General features: G+C 34.1%; 2 protein-coding genes across 9 annotated transcripts; one reads left to right on the forward strand and one right to left on the reverse strand.

The window, feature by feature from the left end:
* The first annotated feature begins 2,731 nt into the window (after positions 1-2,731).
* On the forward strand, positions 2,732-10,028 carry LOC111904383 (putative late blight resistance protein homolog R1B-16). Of its 7 annotated transcripts, none has more exons than XM_052766224.1 (11): positions 2,732-2,976; positions 3,349-3,439; positions 3,529-5,995; positions 6,761-7,327; positions 7,596-7,763; positions 7,849-7,949; positions 8,384-8,456; positions 8,558-9,083; positions 9,221-9,502; positions 9,619-9,714; positions 9,812-10,028. In XM_052766224.1, exons 3-4 carry the CDS (start codon positions 3,538-3,540, stop codon positions 6,820-6,822), a joined length of 2,520 nt encoding a protein of 839 aa, XP_052622184.1. In that variant the 5' UTR covers positions 2,732-2,976; positions 3,349-3,439; positions 3,529-3,537; the 3' UTR covers positions 6,823-7,327; positions 7,596-7,763; positions 7,849-7,949; positions 8,384-8,456; positions 8,558-9,083; positions 9,221-9,502; positions 9,619-9,714; positions 9,812-10,028. The 7 variants fall into 7 exon arrangements, with proteins under 7 accessions (XP_052622184.1, XP_023755922.1, XP_042753739.1 ...); XM_023900154.2 differs by lacking the exon at positions 3,349-3,439 and having other exon boundaries at positions 2,734-2,976; positions 9,221-9,300; positions 9,401-9,502; XM_042897805.1 differs by lacking the exon at positions 3,349-3,439 and having other exon boundaries at positions 2,734-2,976; positions 8,558-8,620; positions 8,960-9,083.
* A 5,905-nt stretch (positions 10,029-15,933) lies between these two features.
* LOC111904382 (putative late blight resistance protein homolog R1A-10) lies at positions 15,934-20,151 on the reverse strand. Of its 2 annotated transcripts, none has more exons than XM_023900153.3 (3): positions 20,028-20,151; positions 16,405-18,840; positions 15,934-16,205 (listed from the first exon to the last, which is right to left on the reverse strand). In XM_023900153.3, the coding sequence occupies exon 2, from the start codon at positions 18,829-18,831 to the stop codon at positions 16,438-16,440; it is 2,394 nt and encodes a 797-aa protein (XP_023755921.1). In that variant the 5' UTR covers positions 18,832-18,840; positions 20,028-20,151; the 3' UTR covers positions 15,934-16,205; positions 16,405-16,437. The 2 variants fall into 2 exon arrangements, with proteins under 2 accessions (XP_023755921.1, XP_023755920.1); XM_023900152.3 differs by having other exon boundaries at positions 16,405-18,843.
* Between the last annotated feature and the right edge of the window lie 2,116 nt (positions 20,152-22,267).

Below are 22,267 nucleotides of genomic sequence, written 5' to 3' on the forward strand. Positions count from 1 at the left end.
TGAGTTATATAGTGTTGTTTAATACTTATATAATAATAATAATAGCTAGACTATTAAATTAGTTTCGGTGAATATTAAACTAAACCCTAGTGGTATTGATACTATGTTTAGTCGAGGAAGATTGTTTTAAGAGTAACGAAGTGCTGTCCTAGTGCCGACTCACCACCTTACCAGGTGAGTGCATGGTCCCTTTCATCTTACACATAGATATGAATTATTTTAATATAAATTACGTGCTATGTGTGCATATTGTCTGAATACTTGCTGTCTATGCTGGTGAAAGATTTTTATACATGTTTTAAATGATATAAGCTATATAAAATATTTTATATCTACAAGATATGATGGGTAAAACATGGGTAGATGAATGATGAGGAATAAAAGCTAAAATAGAGGAACATTAATAGTATGGACCTAGTGCCCTATAGGTACACATTGGCAGCGATGGACCGAGTACCCTATAGGTACACATTGGCAGCGATGGACCGAGTACCCTATAGATGAGCACTGGTAGTTGCGCCACAACCCGTAGATGTTTTAGATCTACGGTAAACGTCCTAGCAGCTGCACTCTAAGGACAGTATCGGCAGCTGTGCCTAATAGGGAGCCTTATGACCATGACAGTAGCGTTTAAAGGTCAATACTGGCAAAAGCGCCTCATAGAAAAAGTCCCAATTCTGGCAGCTGCGCCTAAGTGATAATATTAGCAGATGCGCTTGACCACTGTGCCATTGGCAACAATGGACTTCATGTTGTTTCCTTAGTATGATCCTTAGGAATTAATTAACAAGGGTTAGCTGATCCTTTGGGTAAATCCTTAAGAAGATAATGGGAATGGGTAATTGGGTTGATTGTTTGGTGTTTAAATATAATAATGATATTATTGTGGGTTGAAAACCCTATGTACTCACCAGGTTTCCCAACCTGACCCACTCAGTTTATTTTGTATCACAGGTGTCGATACGAAGTTACATTACACTGAGAGATTAAAGGGATGTAGATCACTAGTATAAATGAATGTAAGTTCTGTTTATGCTTATGTTTCTGTATTAACGATGACATCCCAAATGTTTTAAAATGAATAAAAATGCATTTATTCGGAAATGCTTTGATAATGAAATTATCATGTTTTTATGGGAACAAATTCCGCAAAGTTTTTATTAAAAGAGATACTCTGAATTTTTTAAAGCATAAACAAAATCGGTCGTTTCTGACCGTAAAAATGGGGATGTCACATATTGATTTTGTATTCTATCAACAACTGGTGGCATACTACAACATATTTGACTATTATGTATTATGTAAATGGACGAATTGTAGACAATAACAACATAATTTACTATGTACCTACCAATTAAAGCAATGTACTATACTTACACACGAAAACGACACCTTCCAAACCCCGCAACGCGGGGAACACGTTTCTAGTTTATAGAAAAAGTTTGTTGGCTCTTAACTAAAAGATTTGTTAAAAAATGGTTGGCATAGGAAGAAGAAAACAGATCTATAACATTTTTTGAACAAAGGGGGTATGAATGTCTATTTTCATCATTTAAAAGAAAGGGTATAAATGTCAATGTATACTTCTTTTTAGTGGAAGAATATAGATGTATATTTGCAGAATCTCCCTATTCTAATAAAAGAATAGTTTTATTCTTATTTTGATATGTGTCATTCTATTAGACCTCCTAATTAATGTATATTTTATTCTCCTTTTGCCACGTGTCACATTATTATATCTTTTAATTAATGCATGTCACTTGTCAACTCCATTTCAAATTTCAAATTTTAAAATTTTCACTCTAATTACATTAATTTAATAACGTTAGAATAAAAATTAAATCTCCATCTTGCTATTCTAATAAAAGAATAATTTTATTTTCCTTTTGATATGTGTCATTTTATTAGAACTCTTAATTAATGCATGTTTTATTCTTCTTTTGTCACGTGTTACCATATTATGTCTACTAATTAATACTTGCCACATATAAACATATTGATTATTATTTTAAATTTTAAATTTTCCACTCTATCTATATTAAATTAATAGCATTAAAATAAAATTAATACAAATTATAAAATGATATAATTTCACATATTTATTTAAAATCAATAATTATAATTTTATATAACTAAAAAATCTCCTAATTAATAATTTATTTAAAATAATTGATTAATAACTTTGAATGCTCACTATAAAAGCTTAATTAATTTTGTAACCGTGGTTCCCACGGGTTATAAGCTAGTATTCTAATAAAAGAATAGTTTTATTTTTCTTTTGACATGTGTCATTCTATTAGGTCTCCTAATTAATGTATATTTTATTCTCCTTTTGCCATGTGTCACATTATTATGTCTCTTAATTAATGCATGCCACTTGTCAACTCCATTTTAAATTTCAAATTTTAAAATTTTTCATTATAATTACATTAATTTAATAACATTAGAATAAAAATTAAAATAAAATTAATACGAATTATAAAATGATATAATTTCACATATTTATTTAAATCAACGATTAAAATTTATATAACTAAAAAAATCTCTTAATTAATAATTTATTTAAATTCATTTATTAATAATTTTAAATTTTATTATAAAATTTAATTAATTATGTAAGAATGAGAACCACGGGTTACTCATAGTCAACAAATAAATGTCTATAATCAAACACTTCTATTAACGTCTTTCACTTTTCTCTTCTATCTTCCAACCTCTTCCTTATTTATTTATTTATTTATTTTTTCTTTCCATTATTAACTCCGGAACACATGAGCGTTAGTCCTTGGACTTTAGTTTGAAGTAAACGCACTGTTCCTGCATCACTATTAGCTAAAAGACCCAAATGTTGTTTTATCCATCTACTCTATCCTGAGTTAAAAGTCTGAAATACTGTTTAAAACTCTAGAATCTCATTGAAGGAACTACATTCGATCTCGCATATTCTGCTCTTCACTCCAGATCTGCCGCTTTAAGGTAATTCGTTATCACCTGCTGCTTTCTCCTTGTGTTTCTGTTTTTCCCTGCTGCTCTCGGCGTGTATGACTTCTGAACCGTGCTGCCCTCTGTGTTTATGTGTTCTTGTTTTCTCTGCTCTTTGTTTGTTTGTTTTTTTTTTTTTTTTCTACTGCAGTTTATTTGGTAATTGTTAACATACACCAATGTTAGTACTCCTCAGCCCAGGATCGAACCTGAGGCAGTAGGCTAGCCCAAGTTGGCTCTTTGTTCTGTGTTTTGCTGATAAAACTAATTAATGTTCAGCAATGTCTATTACTGTTTCTGACATTCTGCTAACAGTACAACTGTCCAAAATATGTTAACTTGTACAATGTATACATTGATCATTAGGTTCCTTAAGCTTTGACGTGTCATTGACAACAAGTCAGATGAATAAACTTGGAATGCTTTTATCGTGGACCTTGACAACGTTGCAGATTAGGCTAGTTTTTGCTGCTAATCCACTTCACTACTAAGGTCATAGGCTATTGTTGATATACCCATTAAGACAATATATATATTCTGTTTCAGGGAAGAACCATGGCTGATCGGGGTCTTATACCTCTCATCAAGAAGTTGAAGAATAGTAATAGAAGAGCTAGAAATGATTTCTTATATGTTGATAGAGTACATTGGCAGAAAAAGATGCGTGTATATTTGGATCATCTGGTGAATCACCTCAAGAAGATGATGCTAGGGTATGAAAATGTGGAAGTAAAAGGCATGATTAATAAAATGGAAGTGCTGGCTAGGGGATTATTTGATTCACATGATGGATTTGAAAAAAGCTGGATGGATACGATATTAGAGATTACTGAAGAACTCTGTAACATCAGATATGGATCAAACGTAGAAGGAGAAGAAATCGTGGGGTTCGATGACGATGTAGAAACACTACTTGACCAACTTACTCAAACTTCAATAAAGCGATTCCAGGTTATATCCATCGTAGGAATGGCTGGGATTGGAAAGACGACTTTGGCTAGAAAACTGCACAACGATCCACTAATTGAATATCACTTTGACATTCGAGCATGGACATGTGTTTCTCAAATATATGTGAAGAGGGATTTGTTACTTGGCATATTGACCTCTTTTATTTATGATCTTACAGAGGAGATCCATAAAATGAGCGATGAACAGTTGGGGGAAAAGCTGTACAGACTTTTAAAGGGTCGTAGATATCTGGTGGTGTTGGATGATATCTGGGATTTTAAGGCCTGGAATGATCTCCAAATTTATTTTCCAGATGACAAAGTGGGAAGTCGAGTTGTATTTACTAGCCGTGACATAGACATTAGTTTACATGTAGGGGCAGCAAGAGCTTCTCATGTTTTGCGTCTTCGTACTACAGATGAAAGTTGGGATATATTTCAGATGAATGTATTTAGATCCGGAATATGCCCTTCTTATTTGGAGCCAACTGGAAGGGAGATAGTAAGAAAATGTGAGGGTTTGCCTCTTGCCATTGTTATAGCTTCAGGTCTTGTGAAAAATCAATCGTCATATAAACCCAGTTGGTGGAAGCAAATTGCTCTTAGTTTGCGTTCATTTATGGATCGTGATCCAAGACAATACATGGACACACTTTCTTTGAGCTACAACCATCTGCCTCCTCACCTAAGATGGTGTTTTCTCTTTGTTGGTGTATTTCCTGAGGACTATGAGATTCCTGTGACAAAGTTGATCTGGCTTTGGATTGCTCAAGGATTCATACATGATCAAGGTGGAAGCAGAATCTTGGAGGATGTTGCAAAGGATTTCATGATGGATTTAATCAGGAGAAGCCTCCTAATGATTGCCAAAAAAAGGGATGATGGCCAAATTAAAGCATGCCGCATCCATGACTTGTTGCGGGAGCTGTGCTTGAGAAAAGCCAAGGAAGAAACTTTTTCTTCAGAAGTAGAAGTTTACAGGTATGCTCCTGTTGAGTATTTTTCAACTTCAGGTACCATCAGCTCTGGTTTGTGTTATCCATTTGAGTTGGGCAGAGTTCTCCATGATGGTGGATTAGTTCTTAGTGAAACATACAAATCCCTTAGGATTCTAGATGTCGAGTCTATCCAAATTGCCTTATTTCCTTCTGACGTGGTTCAACTGGTTAGTCTGAGATACTTGGCCATCCAAGCTCATCAAGGAAGTCCTCAAGAATCAATATCCAACCTTGTCAACCTACAAATGTTAATAATATCATCAAGGAAGAATGTTGTTTTACCAAAAACCATATGGAACATGGTCAATCTAAGGCACCTATATATCAAATCAGGGGAAAACATTATCGAAGAGCCTTGTTTCGTACAAGCTTCAACAGGGACTGATGATTGTGGCAGTGGGTTGGGTAGCCTGCAAACCTTATCCCAAGTCAGTCCCGAATCTTGCCACAATATATTTTCAAAGACTCCCAATCTTAGGAAGCTTGGGTTTTGTGGACCCCTAATTTCAAGCCTAGGTGATCTGGAATTTCCAAATACAAGCTGCTTGCAGAACCTAAAAGAACTGAAGTTATTTAATACGGTTACGTACCCTGAACCAACAAGGTCTTGCAATCCTATTATGTTCCCTGAAATGCTAAAGAAACTTACATTGTCAAACATTGGGATGGATTGGGAAGAGATGTGGACATTCTCCTTGCTACCTAACCTGGAGGTTTTGAAATTAAAATTTAATGCATGCATTGGAGAAAGATGGGAGACAAGCGATGCAGAGTTTGCACGACTTAAGATATTGAAACTACAAGGGTTGGAGTTAAGAGAATGGGAATGTTCAAAGGATAACTTCCCCTGTCTACAACGTTTAGTGGTTCATCACTGCTTAAAACTCAAGAGTATCCCACTGGAAGTAGGCAGGATCTTGACACTGGAGCTGATTGAGGTACAGGGGTGTAACGTGTCTGCTAACGCCTCTGCACTAAAAATCAAAGAAGAGCAAGAGAGTGAAGGGAACTCCTTCTTGAGTGTCCATGCAACCAAAAATGTTTCAAGAAATTTGACATTCCCAGGTTAGTATCTTTTGGATTTGCCCTTTTTTTGGATATACATATATGAGATATTAGTTGTTGCATAAATTTGAATCAAATACTAATACTAAAATATTCTCGATAATAGGTCTCTGAAAAAAGAACTGATTTGAATTATGGACATGGTCGGAAACATACCTGAAAACTGTTTAAATAATTAATACTTGTGAAAACATTCATAATCACTCATTTACTTTAAGATTTTGGTTTTTGTTAGATATATGTATTTCTAGCTTAGGGTTTAGATGCTTTTCTAGTTGCTTTACTATTGTTTCCTGTTTTAGGTTGATATGTGTATATATTTTGAGGCTTGTCCTCACCATGAATAAGCAAGGCCTCATTTCCAGATTTCTAGTTTATTCACAGTTTTACACTTCAAACAAAATGTCATTTAGTGGCATGTTTAATGGCATATCTTTTTTATGTCATTATAATGTGTTTTTAATGGCATATTTTTATATGCTATTATAAAATTAATAGATTTAACGCCACTTTATAATATATGTCACTAGTATCAATCTTTATTAGTGGCATAAATATTCAAAATGCCACTAAAACATCTATATTTCTTGTCATTTTTTTATACGCCACTAAATTGTTGTGTTTACCCATCTATTTTTGTGCCATTAAAAACACTAAATCCACGCTTCTTAGTTCTTATCCCCTCTCCAAAATGAATCGACCTATATTATGTGTGGCCTTTGACGTTTCCCCAATTCTTTTGCCCTAATCGATCGCATTTCACAGCTCACAACATCAATACATCATACATCCGGCTGATGGCGAGTTTGCTAAGAACAGACAGTTGATATCATTGAATTTTTATCTAGATTACGATCAGGAAACTCAAAATCAACATCAGAGAATCAGATCTTCTTATTGCGTTATCGCTCTTCTCCGAACTCCTTCATTTGGAATATACTCAACGAGAACAGAGAACAGAAATTCCTGGATCTTATCACCACCGCCTCGAATCACGAGCGGGAGGAAAGGTTCTTTAAGCAACAAAAGAAATCCGAATATGATTTACGTGAGTTCCAGACTTTCCAGACAATCTATCATTGGCGTCAACACCTATGAAGCAGGAAAGGAGAGAAACACCAATTCATAACCAAGATCTTCCACCTCAGTCAACGGATATGACACACGGTTGCAGTTCATGGCGAGTTTCGGATTCCGGTGGTTATGAGTACGCAAATCAAAGTAATTTGGATTTTTCATCGTCTTTTAGAGCTATGGATTCAGCTAGTTAAAACATCATCAGGAAGAATAGAACTCCAGCTGGATTTTTGTTCTCCTTGACTGTTGAATATGGTAAACAATTCAACCTACTTGTTAATTTCATTATTTTTCTCAACTTGCAGTTGATTTATTAGCAAAAAAAGTTCATATGTATTTGAAATTGACATATATTGGCAGTTGACTTTTTGCTACTGGTTCATACACCCCAAATTTGTCATGATGTATGATGATCTAACGAATTGAAGACTTCATCTTATTTCTTGTTTAAATTTGTTGCTTATAAGATCGATATCCAGAGTAAGATTATTAAGACTCGATTGCTTTCGATCTTAAAACGTAGGTCTTACGGGCATGAAAATGTGAGAAAAAGCAATTCATCAAGTGATCCGAATAACCAACATCGTAAAGAATAACTTCTAACTGGACAACAGGGAGTTTAGAGTTCTAGACAACATATTTGATTTACCCAAGAGAAAAAGAAGACTCTTCTCTTTTGAATGGAATTTGTGTATGTAAATTGAGTATTTAACTGATAGTAATCTCTCCCTAGTTAGTTGATCCTAATTTCTTATTTTCTTCATTTTCCCTTGTAGTTCAAGAAGTTTGAAAGGTGCACATTTTCAAATGCATATGGAACCCATTTCATTACAGCATTCAGCATCATGAAGTACTTGGAATACACCCCTTTCCAACGGTACTTGTTATCTATATTCTTGTATAGTTAATAAAATCCTTTAATTTTCTCATTTTTTTTGGTTCTACATTAAATCTAGTGTTATCTGAAGTAGTGTTTTCTTATTCTACAAAATAAATGCTTTTCTAGATTACCTCAACCTTGGACAACGTACCCTAGGGATGTATTAAAGCTTATTCTTGTGAGTAGAATCTATGTTTTGGGATAATTTGTAAATCACAGGTTCTTATGTAAAAAACTTCAACTTTTGAAATTCCCACTTGGTTTTTACCTTTTAATCATGTGAACATACAGGCTTGGATAACCGAATCTCTTATTTTGGAAAATAAGTTATAATTGTAGAATAATAAAAATTAAATAATGGGTCTTTAATAGTGATTCCTAATGTTTGGTTTCTTTTATAAAGTTGTCTGATTTCTGTTTTTAAATTTCAGTTCTGATTCTTGATTATCTTGGTAACTCTCCTGATGCCGGGTCACCAGCTGAATATATTTCTAATAGATCCAGGTGGTGATGCAACCGTTACCTAGGTTAACTTAATTATTCATCTAGTTAGATTGGATAATTATCTGATTTGGTTTTGTTTCAATATCATGTTTGTTAAACAGCTGAAAGATGTTGATATGTCTGATTTTGACTTTGTACCACATGTATCCAGACTATAACTTCAGGTAATAACTTTATTTTGCAACAACTCAAATTTTATTCAAGTAGTTTAGAAGGGGTAAATTAGGAAATCAAATAAATAAAGAGCAAACTATTGGTGGTGGGGGTCTTTTGGGTATTTATGTTTACTTAGTTTGTTGCAACAGTGCTTATAAGAGGGTAGATAGTATGTGGATATCATCATATATCTTGTGAGAAATATGGTATTTCATACATTGGGACAAGATAGGCTCTCGAATCACTATCAAATCGCTAGGTTTATCTTGTTATTTTGAGTCTTATCAATACATCAGTGTAGTATTGGTTTTCTGTTCTTGTTTTGACCTTATATTCTAAATTGATAGAGATATGGAATTACTAACTACAAAAGGACATAAACCAAGAATTATCCATGTTTGTTTAAGAAAGGAAAAATTGGTAAGTGGCTAAAGTTTTGCTGGGGTAAGAAAAGAATAAAAGGAAGAATTGGTAAGTAGCTTGATTCACGACATAGTTGTTATAATTAATCTAACATATATATATATATATATATATATATATATATATATATATATATATATATATATTGATTCATTTTCCACCTACCCCTACCCCCACTTTTACAGGGCAAGCTGGGCTCATGATCAATAACTCTAGATTGGTATTTTGGCCAACAACGAATTATCATCTATTTTTTTGCATTTTTGTAAGTTTGTATCAACGACAATGCAATTGAAAAGCTACTGGCTCCTGCGTAAGTTACTAAAATGCTCAAAATCTTTTCATTTTTTACGGAAAATTTGAAGATATAAAGTTAGGCGAGTGGAGCAATTGGAAACATCAGAGCAAGCAAAACCGTGGGGGTCTACTGGTGTAAGGGTTCTACTGATGTAAGGGGGTCTACTACTGTAAGTTTTGTGACCTAAATATATTTCCATTTATGTTATTATTAAGTGTGATATTTTTTCATTTGTAGATAATGTGTCATTATTTATTTAAATATTATGTTCCTAAATGTTTATAGGTAACCCAAAGAAAACTAGCAAGTATCCTTACGCCATCAACCTTGATCAATGGAAACATTGGGCCTTAAGTTGTACATCTTCTTGTTATAAAGGAGGTATATACTTTTGAGTTATATAAGATTTTGTTGTCATTGCCGATATATTAATATTATTTAAATATAACCATATTCATTAATAATTACAATTGTGTAGGGGGTATCAGAAGTCTTGATGATGATTCAACTACATATGGATTTGCCTTTGTTGATTGTGATGCCTTCGAGTTTTGGGTAGGATTAGTGAGTGATGATGCTTCATGTGCAACTTTAGACTTATTTGGCATTTATGTAGACTATTGTTTAAAAGATTCAAAATATCAACAACGAAACTATTATTATTTTCAACGGATTACAATTAAATTATTTTTTTATGTGTTGCTATAAGTAGCATGAATTTTGAAATCATGTGTAATTAGCGCTTTAAAATATATACCACATTATATTATTGTATTGTGGCAAATAAAAAAGTGCCACTAAATAGGGGATCAATATTAGAATTTCATGAGTTTTTAGCGGCACAACTTATGTGCCACAAAATAGTTTTTGTCTATCGTGACAAACAAAAAAATGTCACTGAACCCTTAAAAACTGCAGCGACAAAACTGAAAAGTGTCACTAAAGGGTTTTAGTGGGAGCATTTCTAGTGCTACTTTTTATTTGTGCCGCTAATTATCTTTGAGACATTTAGTGGCACTTTTTTTAAGTATTCAGTGGCACTTTTTGTGTGCCATTAAATGATGTTTTGTTTGTAGTGTTATATTATATTATAACATGATTTTTGTTTATTTATCTACAGGATGATTTTAATTCGACTAGTTTGGATTTTCAAATGACTAATCCTGCTTGTATCATATGCTGTGGATGTTATATACAAACTAAATAAGATTTGAAATTAATGATTGGCCAAAAGGTGCACGTCAAGTATGTATTTATGTCGTATTGTTAGCATATTTTGTGCTAGTTATTTGTGAATTAGGATGTCATGTATGGTGGATATTTTCTGCAGCCTGCCTCTATGTATCATACAAAGTAAAAACAAAATAAAAACATTTTTGAATTTGGAAAACTGAAGTTTACAGATGGATGGATCTCTGCTGGAGCTTTATTTAGGATATTTCAAGCCTTCATTTTCGTACATTTATTTTTAACTGTGGGGATTGCTTATAGTTGGATTTATAATAAAGGCTGTAAGTTGATTGTATATATCCAAACTTACCAATAAACTATGTCTTTTCATTAGAAGGAAGTGTTTGACAAAACTCAATTTCTCCAAATTAACAAATCGATACCAATAAGCTAAAGATATAATCATGCCCGTAACTGAATCAATTAAGAGATTTGATTAGATGTCAATTCTATAAAAAGATAATAAGTAACCTATTATTTAGCAATCTTCTCTTGATCCCATATTATTAGCTCCAAAGGTAAGTTGCTTGACATAAATGAGAATTAGATAGTTAATACTTAATAGTTTATATCTTTCTACACAATCAATTTCCATACTTTGATTATGTTAACACTTAGCATCATCTCTAGTTTAAGCTTAGGCATCTAGAAATGATTTATATTTCTCTTTCCATCAATCAAGTTTAACATTTTCCCTCTAAATCAGTGTCTTACCAATTGACTTTTTAAGTCATCTCACAGTGTCTAACCTTTGACTTACTCTCCCTTTATCTCTTTTATAAAACCTCGTTTTATGCACATGGTGGACGTCTTATAGGTGATGAAGTCCCCTTCTTCCATTTTACTGGGATTCTTGGATCTTGTTGTTATAGTGTCTAACAGATTTCTTGATACCTATTTCCTATACTCAGGTTTTCTTCAGCCTTGTGCTTCTGAAATTACTCGCAAGTTTTACTAACACATTAATGCTATCAAATAAGTAAAATTAAAGTTGATTTAAGTTGACCTATTTAACTTTTGATTCCTCAATTTTAGGTTAACGCCCAACACATGACCCAATACTAATTTTGCAGCCAATTTTAACCAAATTTGTTAATACACACTCTAGACACCACAAGGAAAAAGGCCATTACCGGCGACAAAAGTCGCCGGTAAAACTCCCAAAAGTCGCCGGTAATGATAATAGCGGCGACGCGTCGCCGGTAATAAGTCGCCGCTACTGCCTCGTCGCTATTGATCAGCTTGTCGCCGGTAATGATAATAGTCGCCGCTATTAGTATGTCGCCGCTAATGAGTATTGTCGCCGCTAATAATGTTGTCGCCGGGAATGACGTTTGTCGCCGGTAAAAGTGTCGCCGGCAAAAGTGTCGCCGGTAATGAGCTCTGTCGCCGGTAAAAGCGTCGCCGGTAATTGTTTTTCAATTTTTTTTTAAAAAAAAATGATTTTCGTTGCCGGTGATAATATCGCAGGTAAAAGTGTCGCCGGTAATAACAATATTCGATTAAATATCAAAACCAATAGTATCGACGCTAATTACAAAACAAACATCCTATTAAATATCAAACATAATAGTGTCAAACAAACATCCAAAATACAATTAAATATCAAAAGTCATACTATCCGAGTAGCAAAACAACAAAATTTTTACAATCTACCAAGTAGCAAAACGAGACAACATATGCAAATAAAACCCATTCTTACATACCCTCATCGTCGTTCCCATCGTTCCCTTGATTATTTTGGGATTGAAAAAACGAATAAAGCTCATCCCTACATGCCGGGTCGGCGAGCATTGCACGAAGATTTTCCAACTACATAATTAATAACAATATATATAAACTTATAAGTTAGATTGTCAAACATAAACAAAAACTATCAAAATACATTGTTATTTTTAAAGTAAGATAGAAAACCAAATTACCAAACTTTTTAGCAAATAATCACCAAACTACCAAATCAACATGCATTTTACGATGCTAAAGTAGATTGCTATTTTACCTGTGATGGTTGTGATGGTGGTTGTGATGGTTGCGAAGGCTGTGGAATCGTCGGGAGACCAGAAGGTTTGCGGCCAATGCCTCTAATGTGGCCAAATTCACACATACATTGGAATATATATACATCAAACACACATACATTGGAATATATATACCAAATTCACATATATTCAAACAAATACAAAATATACAATCCAATTTTCACATATGACAATTATCACATAATTTCACATATAAATACAACTTGAAGCTATACAACTAATTGCAATTAAATAACCACAAACAAAAAATTGAATAACTTGCTTCTAATCCAAAACAATACCACCAAAAACAAAAATATGAACAATTTATTATCATTCAATCACTATATAAAGCTACAAATCAAAATTCATACAAAATAAAAAAGAAATCATAAAAAAAAACTTACCTTTCTTCAACAAATGGAGGCACCTACAAATTGATCCCAAAGCTTTAACCACTTGCTTGGAACAATGCTTCTAATCCAAAACAACACCACCAAAAATAAAGAACGTGAGCAATTTATTATCATTCATACAACACAAAAATGAAATCATCAAAATAAACTTACCTTTCTTCAAGAAATTGATCCCAAAGCTTTAACCACACCTAGGGACACTTGCTTGGAACAATGAGGGGAGAAATTTGCTTGAAAGAAGCTGATTGAAGAAGAAAATCGGAAATATGGTGAAGGAACTCGAAGCAAACAGAAAGGGAAATGAAGAGGAACTGTAATCTGCGTGCGTTTTTTTTTATCTGCGATCATCAATAGCGGCGACACTATTAGCGGCGACGCGAGGATCAATACCGGCGACAATTGTTAATAGCGGCGACAAACTGGAGGGAAGGGTACCGCGTCATTTTTATCAGACAATTAGCGGCGACTTTTTTAGGGTTTTAGCGGCGACATGCGTGTCGCCGGTATTAGGTTAAACCGGATAAGGCACCCCACCCGTTGGATTGGCTATCTCATCGAACGGTTGAGATGCAATGTAGGGGGAAGTGGGTTCTTAGATATGTAATAGGATAACTTGGGAGGGTCTTTGTAATTGCTGTGTATTTTGAGAGAGCTCAGAACAACAGATTGTGTAATTGAAAAAGAAGAAAATAAGAAATAATAACAGAGATTGCCAATTTGCCATGAAGGCAGACTAGAGTTTCATCAACCTTAATTGAACCAAGTAAAATCTCGGTTCCTTTCCGTTAGTATGTACTTGACTACTTTCTCATTTATAGATCTCCTTTGAAATGGCATAGATAAAGGAGCTTAATATGTCAAGTAACAAATCCATCTCCACATATACAAAAATCTCACCTTTATAAATACTTATATTGCATATTCAAGTAACTATAAACTATATTCATGAAACCACATTTAAAAAGTATAAGTTTTTTTTTTTATTAACTTTTTTAAAGTACACTTATTTGGCATAACAACTTATGAATCAGATACAAGCAGAATTCCGATATAAGAGTAGCCGGTATGGGCCAAACGAGGTTCGACGCGGGTGATGTGGCATCTCTCGACGCCGTCGTAACGGGGGGAACACCGCCCCCCCTGCTCATTGCAACTTGTCGAGGGTGATTCTCGTTGGCGTGGCGACCGGAAGAAACGGAAGAAAATTGACCGTTTGAGTTTTAATTTGCAATGGTTTGAAAAAAAAAGTTAATTATTAAAAAAAAACATTTTATCCTATAAATACCTCTAATTTTATTAAAAATTTCACATACTTTCTCTTCTCCTCTCTACATACTTTCAATTATCTTAAAAAAAATATGGATCCTTTCGACTCGTCCGATGATTCAGATGACGATATTCTCTTTAGGATGATGTATCATTATTACGCTACTGACCTGCTACAACCAGACCCAGCCCCGCTACTAACAAGGCGTGCGATATTAAACAGAAATCGCGAGGAAGGACACGAACATCTATATCGCGATTACTTTGCGGATAATTGTGTATACGGGGCGAAGGACTTCAAAAGAAGATTTCGTTTGAGTAAGGATGTGTTCTTACGAATCGCCAACGCCTTGGAAAGCCGGTATCATTTGTTTACTATATTTTTATACAAAATAAATAAAAATGTATTACATGTTTCTTTAATTTTACAACATATGCAATATATTTTTAAACTGTAGTTAATTTATATTTAGGTACGAATTTTTTCAATTAAGATATGATGCTAGAGGTAGACGGGGGTTTACAACGTTGCAGAAATGTGCTGCGGCCATTCGTTTGATGGCTATGGGGGAGTCACCCGACACCATGGACGACTATATGAGAATGTCCGAAAGAACAGTAAGAGAGAGTTTGTATACATTGTCAAGGGGTGTTGTTGAAACTTTTAGAGACGTGTATTTGCGGAAACCTTCGTTGCATGATTTGCAAGAATTGTATGCGGCACATGAAGAACGCCATGGGTTTCCCGGACTGATCGGAAGCATTGATTGCACACACTGGAAATGGTAAAATTTTCCGGTAGCATGGAAAGGGCAATACGCAAGTGGTCATCACGGATCACCTTCATTGGTGTTAGAGGTTGTCGCTTCTCAAGATTTATGGATTTGACATGCATTTTTTGGGGTTGCGGGTTCCAACAACAACGTCAACATTCTTGATCAGTCGCCAATATTCGACGATCTTTTGAATGGAAAAGCCCCCGATGCTCCTTTCACGGTGAATGGAAACGAATACAAATATGGGTATTACCTTACAGATGGAATATATCCTCAGTATTCCACATTCGTGAAGGCATTCCGCCACTCGGTTGAAGAATGAGACAATTTTTTTAAGAGAAGACAAGAAGGAGCACGTAAGGATGTGGAACGTGCTTTTGAAGTGCTGAAGGCGAAGTGTCATATAGTCAAACATGCAGCACGACCATTGGATTTAAAAACTTTACGATATATCATGTATCATGTATCATAATGCATAACATGGTAGTAGAAGATAAAGGGCGAAATATTGCACACTATATCCCAACGGAGCTCAAGCACGTTCAGTTTCAACCAGGAACAACAGATTATTTGCATCGCGTTGTTGACATTCAGGACGCAAATAAACACAGACAACTTCGAGAAGACTTGGCGGATTATATCTTCTATGGTAACAATAACGATAACGAATAACGTTGTATTTTTTATTTATTTATTTATTTTTTTTTTGAATTTGGATGTTATTTCTTTTTTTGTTTTTGGATATTATGTGTAATTTAGTCTTTATGTTAATTTTAATCTAATTTTTTTTTTAATTGTTTTTTATAATTTTTAAACATTATGTTTTATTTATTTTTTATATTTAAAAAATATTTGTCTCAATTTAAAAAAAAATCGAAATAAATAAAAAACAAATTATAAAATGGAAAAAAAGTAACACCATTGATGATGTGGCACCAAAATAGTGTTACATCTAGTTGCCCACACCTTCTGGTCTAAAGCCTTCTCATACTAGACTAGGCTTGCATCATGTCATAAGCCTAGTTGTAGAACTCACTCCCAAAAGCTAGCTCGAAGGGGAGGGGACACCTAAACTTATAAGCTGCCAATCAAACTTTCATTTGGCCGACGTGGGATCGTAACAAATTCATCATTTAAAAACTCAAACTAGTTCGGTCATCTTCATCCTGAAAGATAAATAAATAAAATCAATACAAGATGTTAGAAATCAATATAGTAGAAAAATCATAAAGTTAGTTAATGAGTTCAAATGCTCGGCACATGATTCAAATCAGTTTGTTTGGTGTCCTATATCCGCAAAACAACCTGATCAACAACTATTTAGTATCTAAAAAAAAAAAAAAAGTAAATCCAAAATATGCTAACCTGGGAACGTTGATGTTTCCTAAATTTTCTCGACTAAAACTCTGTTGGTTGTTCGGTTAAGTCTTCTGAGCGACTACCTGAAACATTGTTGGTTGCATTGACTTTCAAGAAACAGTTTCCTTCTTGCTCTTGTTTTTTCTGAATTTCTAATGCTGAGTAATGTGCAGAACTACTACACCCGCTTACTTCAATCATATCCAGTGTCAGAATCTTCCCTAAACCCATTGGGATGCTTTCAAGATTTAAGCAATGGCGAACCACCAAACATTGCAGCCTTGGGAAAGTATCGCAAGAGCTTACCCATTGCCTCAAGTCCAAATCATGCAATTTCAAGACTCTCAGTCTCTGAAATACCGTGTCGCTTGTTTCCCACTTTTCTCCAACGCAGGCATGAACTCTTAATTTTAGAACCTCGAGATTTGGTAGCCATGCGAAGGTCCACGTCTCATCCCAATCCAACCCAATATTTGACAATGTCAGTTTCTTTAGATTTGAAGGAAACATAAGAGGATTGCACGACCTCGTTAGTTCAGGGTAGGGAATTGTATTTGATAACTTCAGCTTTTGAAGGTGCTTCAAAGAGCGGATATTTGGAAATTCAAGATCACCTAGGTTTGATATCAAGGGGCCACAAAATCCAAGCTTCCTAAGATTGGGAGTCCTTGAAAATATATTGTGGCATGAGTGAGGACTTACTTGGGATAAGGTTTGCAGGCTACCCAACCCACTGCAACAACCATTCTTCTCCTCGATAAGATTTTCCCCTCCTTTGATACATATGTGCCTTAGATTTGCCATATCCCATATGGTTTTTGGCATAACAATATTCTTCCTCGATAATATTATCAGCATTTGTAGGTTGACAAGCTTTGATATTGATGCTTCGGGACTTCCATCACGAGCTTGGATAGCCAAGTATCTCAAATTAGAAAGCTGTGATACGCCAGATGGAAATATGGAGATAGGGACAGACTCCATATCTAGAATCATAAGGGATTCATATCTTTCACTAACTAACTGATCCAGCAACTTGAACATGGCCCAACTCAAATGGATAGCAGGAACCAGAGAGGGTCTTTGTGATGGTACTCTCATATATATCTGTGGCAAAAAACATTCTTCCTTGGCTTTTCTCAAACACAAATCCCGCAATAAGTCATGGATACGACATGCTTTAATTTGGCCATTAGCCGTCTTTTTGGTAGTCATAAGCAGACTTCTCTTGATTAATTCCCTCAAGAAACCATCTGCAATATCCTCCACCACTCTGTTTCCAATTGGATGTATGAGTCCTTGAGCAATCCATAGCCAAATCAATTTTGTCACTGGGATCTCATAGTCCTCAGGAAATACTCCAAGAAAGAGAAAACTATGCCTTAGGTGAGGAGGTAAATTTTCATAGCTTAACACCAGCGAGTCCATGTATTGACTTGGATCACGAACCATTAACGAATGTAGATTTCTAGAAACTTCTATCCACGAGAAAAGTGACCATTTATTCTGCAAACAACCTGCAGTTATAACAATTGCAAGAGGCAAACCTTGACATTTTTTTGCTATTTCCCTTCCAACCACCTCCAACCAAGAAGGGCATATTCCGATTCTAAATACGTTCTTCTGAAATATGTCCCAACTTTCATTTTCAGTACGGAGACGCAAGATGTGAGCAGTTATGGACGCCCTTACATGTAAACTCACATCAATGTCACGACTGGTAAAGACAACTCGGCTTCCAACTTTGTCATCTGGAAAATAAATTTTGAGATCATTCCAGGCCATACAATCCCAGATATCATCAAAGACTACCAAATATTTTCTACCCTTTAAGAGTCTATATAGCTTTTCCCCCAACTGTTCGTCTCTCATTGTATACGTCTCGTCTATACAATCATGGATGAAAGATCTTAATATCCCTAGTAACAAATCTCTCTTCGAATATACTTGAGAAACACAAGTCCATGCTCGAATGTCAAACATGTACTCAATTAACGGATTTTTGTACAACTTTCTTGCTAAAGTCGTCTTACCAAGTCCAGCCATTCCTGTGATTGAGATAACTTGGAAATGCTTTGTTGAAGTTCGAGTAAGTTGATCAAGTAATGTTTGCACTTCATCATCAAAGCCCACAACAATTTCGTCTCCATCTATGTTTGAGCTAAATCTGATGTCACAGAGTTTTTCACAATTCTCTATGATCATATCCTTTGGTGTTGATTCTGGTTCAAAATAATACCAATGACGAATGGAAGTTTTCCATTGTTCTATTTTTGTAAACAGAACATACATTTCATTGTTTTCATACCCACGCATCATCTCTTTGAGGTAATTCATGAGAACATTAAAAGCTTCAATTATATCTTCCATGTGATCTTGTGATTCCAACAGCTTGAGCAACTCAGCTAAGTGAACAGCAAGAGCATCGGCCATGGTGCTTTCCTGCTATAGTAAGTAAGTTTATAGAATCTGTTGTATATTGTATGATCAATTATGTTTTTTAATAGGAAAATTAAGTAATCTAACCATATTGTAATGTGTATTTAAAGAAAATAACCGAAAAATTATTTCTTTGGCAAAATAACCAGCAAGTCCGGTATGGGGCATTCCGGATCAAACAAAAACACTTTTTTTGATAAAAAGTACATTTTGGACTGACATTCTGGATTCCGAATTAAAATTTAAGGTTCGGAAAAAGAAAAAAAAAACTTTGGATTTTCAAGAACTAGTCCGAAATCCGATAAACGTTTCCCGAATTTCGAGAGAAAATTTTCGCTTTTACTAAAATCTAACAAAAAGCTAGACCATAATAAATGTGAAATATATACCATATTAAGGCATAAAATCAGATAGAAAACGGTGACATTAAACACTTCGAAATAACATTCGGACATAAATAGAGAGATATCTTTGAAAACAATTGCAAAAAAGGAAAAAAGAACTCTGGAATTCGAACAATGGTCCGTAATGGAACATTAGGAGAAGTGGTCATTTTTCAAAAACCGGAAAAAAAAAGTTTTTGTTTTTTTAATAGCTTATAATGGTTAGTTTAATGAATTTTTGTTTTTAATAATGTAAATTAATTTGAAAAAACCCAATGGTTAAGACTTCATCATAAGAAGTTCTCTTTTAGGGAAATAATATGAACGCGCTGAAACAAAATTCCAAGATCTCCCTTTAGTCAACCCAGATTGATTTGCAGAAACTAGGAAACTATTGTAAATTGTAAAAAAAGAAAGAAGATTTGCAGGTCTTCATATACTATAATACTATATACACTCGATCACACACTAATTAATACACAGTTTAATGCAGTCTTATTAGATATTATTCGAATGTCTCCTTTGTGTAACATCTTCAGTTATGATATTAACACCAATTTAGCTCCCTTACAAGCTTATCAGTTATCACACTAGTACAAATAAATTGAACTAATTTACCAAAAATTAGGGCATGATGCACAAAAATCGCGAAATTAAATGCCATGTGTTGGAGTTCGGGTAGATCCGACATGCATGATTAACAAGAGAAAGTCTGGATCCAGACCGATTAAGCTAGATGAGCATAGTTAAATACACAGGAGAAATTGCTTAAAACCTAACATATGAATATGAAGCGGAAGAACTCACCGTAGATGATGATCGGAATCTGATGATAGTGTCTGTGAGAAGATACTACGTTCTATCATTCAACTCAACGAAGTCACGAGAAATATGGTCCTCATGGATAAGGAATCTATGACGCGAAAGTGAGTGAATTGCAAGATTTATCCTCGATTTATTTCTGACCCAACATTTATAGTACTCTTGAAAATTAATTTGCAATAATACTACTATATTTCTTCTTTGTTCTCCATGTCTAAGATAGCATTTGGTTTGTAGAATAAGAGAGGACAGTAATGTTTTAAAAACCGGTTTGAATCGGTCGGTCGAATTGGTTGGAACGAAAACCGATGGAGGGAGTGGTTTAACTAGGGGTGAGCATCGTAATCGGGTACCTGTTTTTGGAACCGAAACCGCCTTGGAACCGCTGGTTCCAGAACCGGAACCGACCTAAGCGGTTCCGGTTCCAGTTCCTAAAGTCTTGGAACCGCCTTAAGTGGTTCCGGTTCCGGATCTCAAAATTTTGGAACCGCTACCCGTTGGGTATCCGCCGAAACCGGTTTATATATATATATATATATATATATATATATATATATATATATATATATATATATATATATATATGTTTTTTATTTCTTTAATTTTAGGCTCTTGTCTATTATTACCTAGCATTTTATCCATGAAAAACAACTCCTCATATATAGTATTTATATTCACGAATGAATTTTGAATTATTCATAAACAAACTTACAGTGCATTAGTAGATATTTCTTCCTACAAATTAGTTCTAGTTTATGTGAGTGTGCAAAGAAGCAAATAATTAATTATTTTTTCTTTATTAAAATATACATATTATTGCTCATGCCCTTTGAAGTGTTAATGGTGTTAAGATGATTTTTTTTGTTTCTTTTATTTTGTGTGATTTATATATGTTTGTTCAGGTGAATTCAATCGAAATTACGCACTGTAATTATGTTCTTGTTTTTATTCCATCATTTCCCTTGTAAAATATTAAAAACTAACCATGTGTGTGACTTTAGGGAAATAATTAACTACAAAAACATGGTGGATTTTTGCGATTTTTTTACGTTAGCTTTTTGTGAATAAGAAAACAATTAATGTCTTAAACACTTAAAGTAATGAGGACATATGATAAGTTTAATTTTATCTACAATCAACTAAAAAAAGAAATAAGTATTATAAAATAGAAGGTAGAATGTGATGCTAGCTATCCCACATCGAAAATGTATAAGGAATCAGAGGGTGAGTCCTCTCTATATAAAGGGATCTCACCGACTTCTACTAACGTGATTTTAGTATTCGAAGTTTGAAACATAGAGGCTAATAAGCTTAATCCGTTGTATTAAACGAATCTTAGTTTTACTTAAAAAGTTCAAGTTTAAAAAGCATAGTTAAAATTTTGGTTTTAAGGGTTGAAAACGGGTACCCGGAATTGGATTGGAACTGGCGGTTCCGGTTCCGGTTCCAAAATATTGAGAACCGCTACAATCGGTTCCGGTTCCATCATCTTTGGTTTCGGTTCTGTTAAATTTAGCCGGGTATCCGTTTATGCTCACCTTTAGGTTTAACTATTACTAGTTTTACATTGATTTCCGAACATGATTGAACTGACTGGTTTTTAGAAAAAACCGTTTGAACTGGTTAAATAAACCGGTTAAACCGAATAAAAACATATGAAAAATAACAATTTACATAATAAACTTTGGTGATTTTTTTCATATCTATTTAGTTTTCTCTAAATAAAAACATATGATAAATGTATAAAAGTTTTTTGATGTGTTTGTATTCATTTAAAACTATATTTCGTTATGGTATTATATTTTATTTTCTTTTAACGTATATGGATTGATGTAAAACACTAAAACCAATGGTTATGTGTTATTTTAATGTATTTGGATTCATCTACAACTTATTTTTATGTGTATCTTTAATGTTTGAATGTGTAAACATCAAATTCATGATTTATATATGTATGTATTTATAGGAAAATAGGTATTGTAAAAACCAATTTACAAATTCAGCCTTTTTCTATTCAGATGATTTGGTTAATTAACAAAACTTTTTGTTTCTTACGAGACTCAACGTTTTTCCAATAAACCTTTTTCCTTGCTTTAGACATCAAAATTCCTTCATCTTTTGAAATCTATTGAATTTGTTCATAAACTATTTGAGCTTTTGTGTTTTGAGTTTGAGAAACTGGTTCATTTGAAGGTTTGTCATCATTGAATTTTTCTTTCTTTACT

This window comes from Lactuca sativa, chromosome 8, assembly GCF_002870075.4.
Source record: "Lactuca sativa cultivar Salinas chromosome 8, Lsat_Salinas_v11, whole genome shotgun sequence".
In the NCBI taxonomy this organism is placed as follows: Eukaryota; Viridiplantae; Streptophyta; class Magnoliopsida; order Asterales; family Asteraceae; genus Lactuca; species Lactuca sativa.

Coding starts and splice junctions, on each gene's coding strand:
- LOC111904383 (XM_052766224.1), top strand. CDS start 3,538: ATGGCTGATCGGGGTCTTATACCTCTCATCAAGAAGTTGAAGAATAGT. Junction 5,996..6,760: donor AAGAAATTTGACATTCCCAG/GTTAGTATCTTT, acceptor CGCATTTCACAG/CTCACAACATCAATACATCA.
- LOC111904382 (XM_023900153.3), bottom strand. CDS start 18,831: ATGGCCGATGCTCTTGCTGTTCACTTAGCTGAGTTGCTCAAGCTGTTG.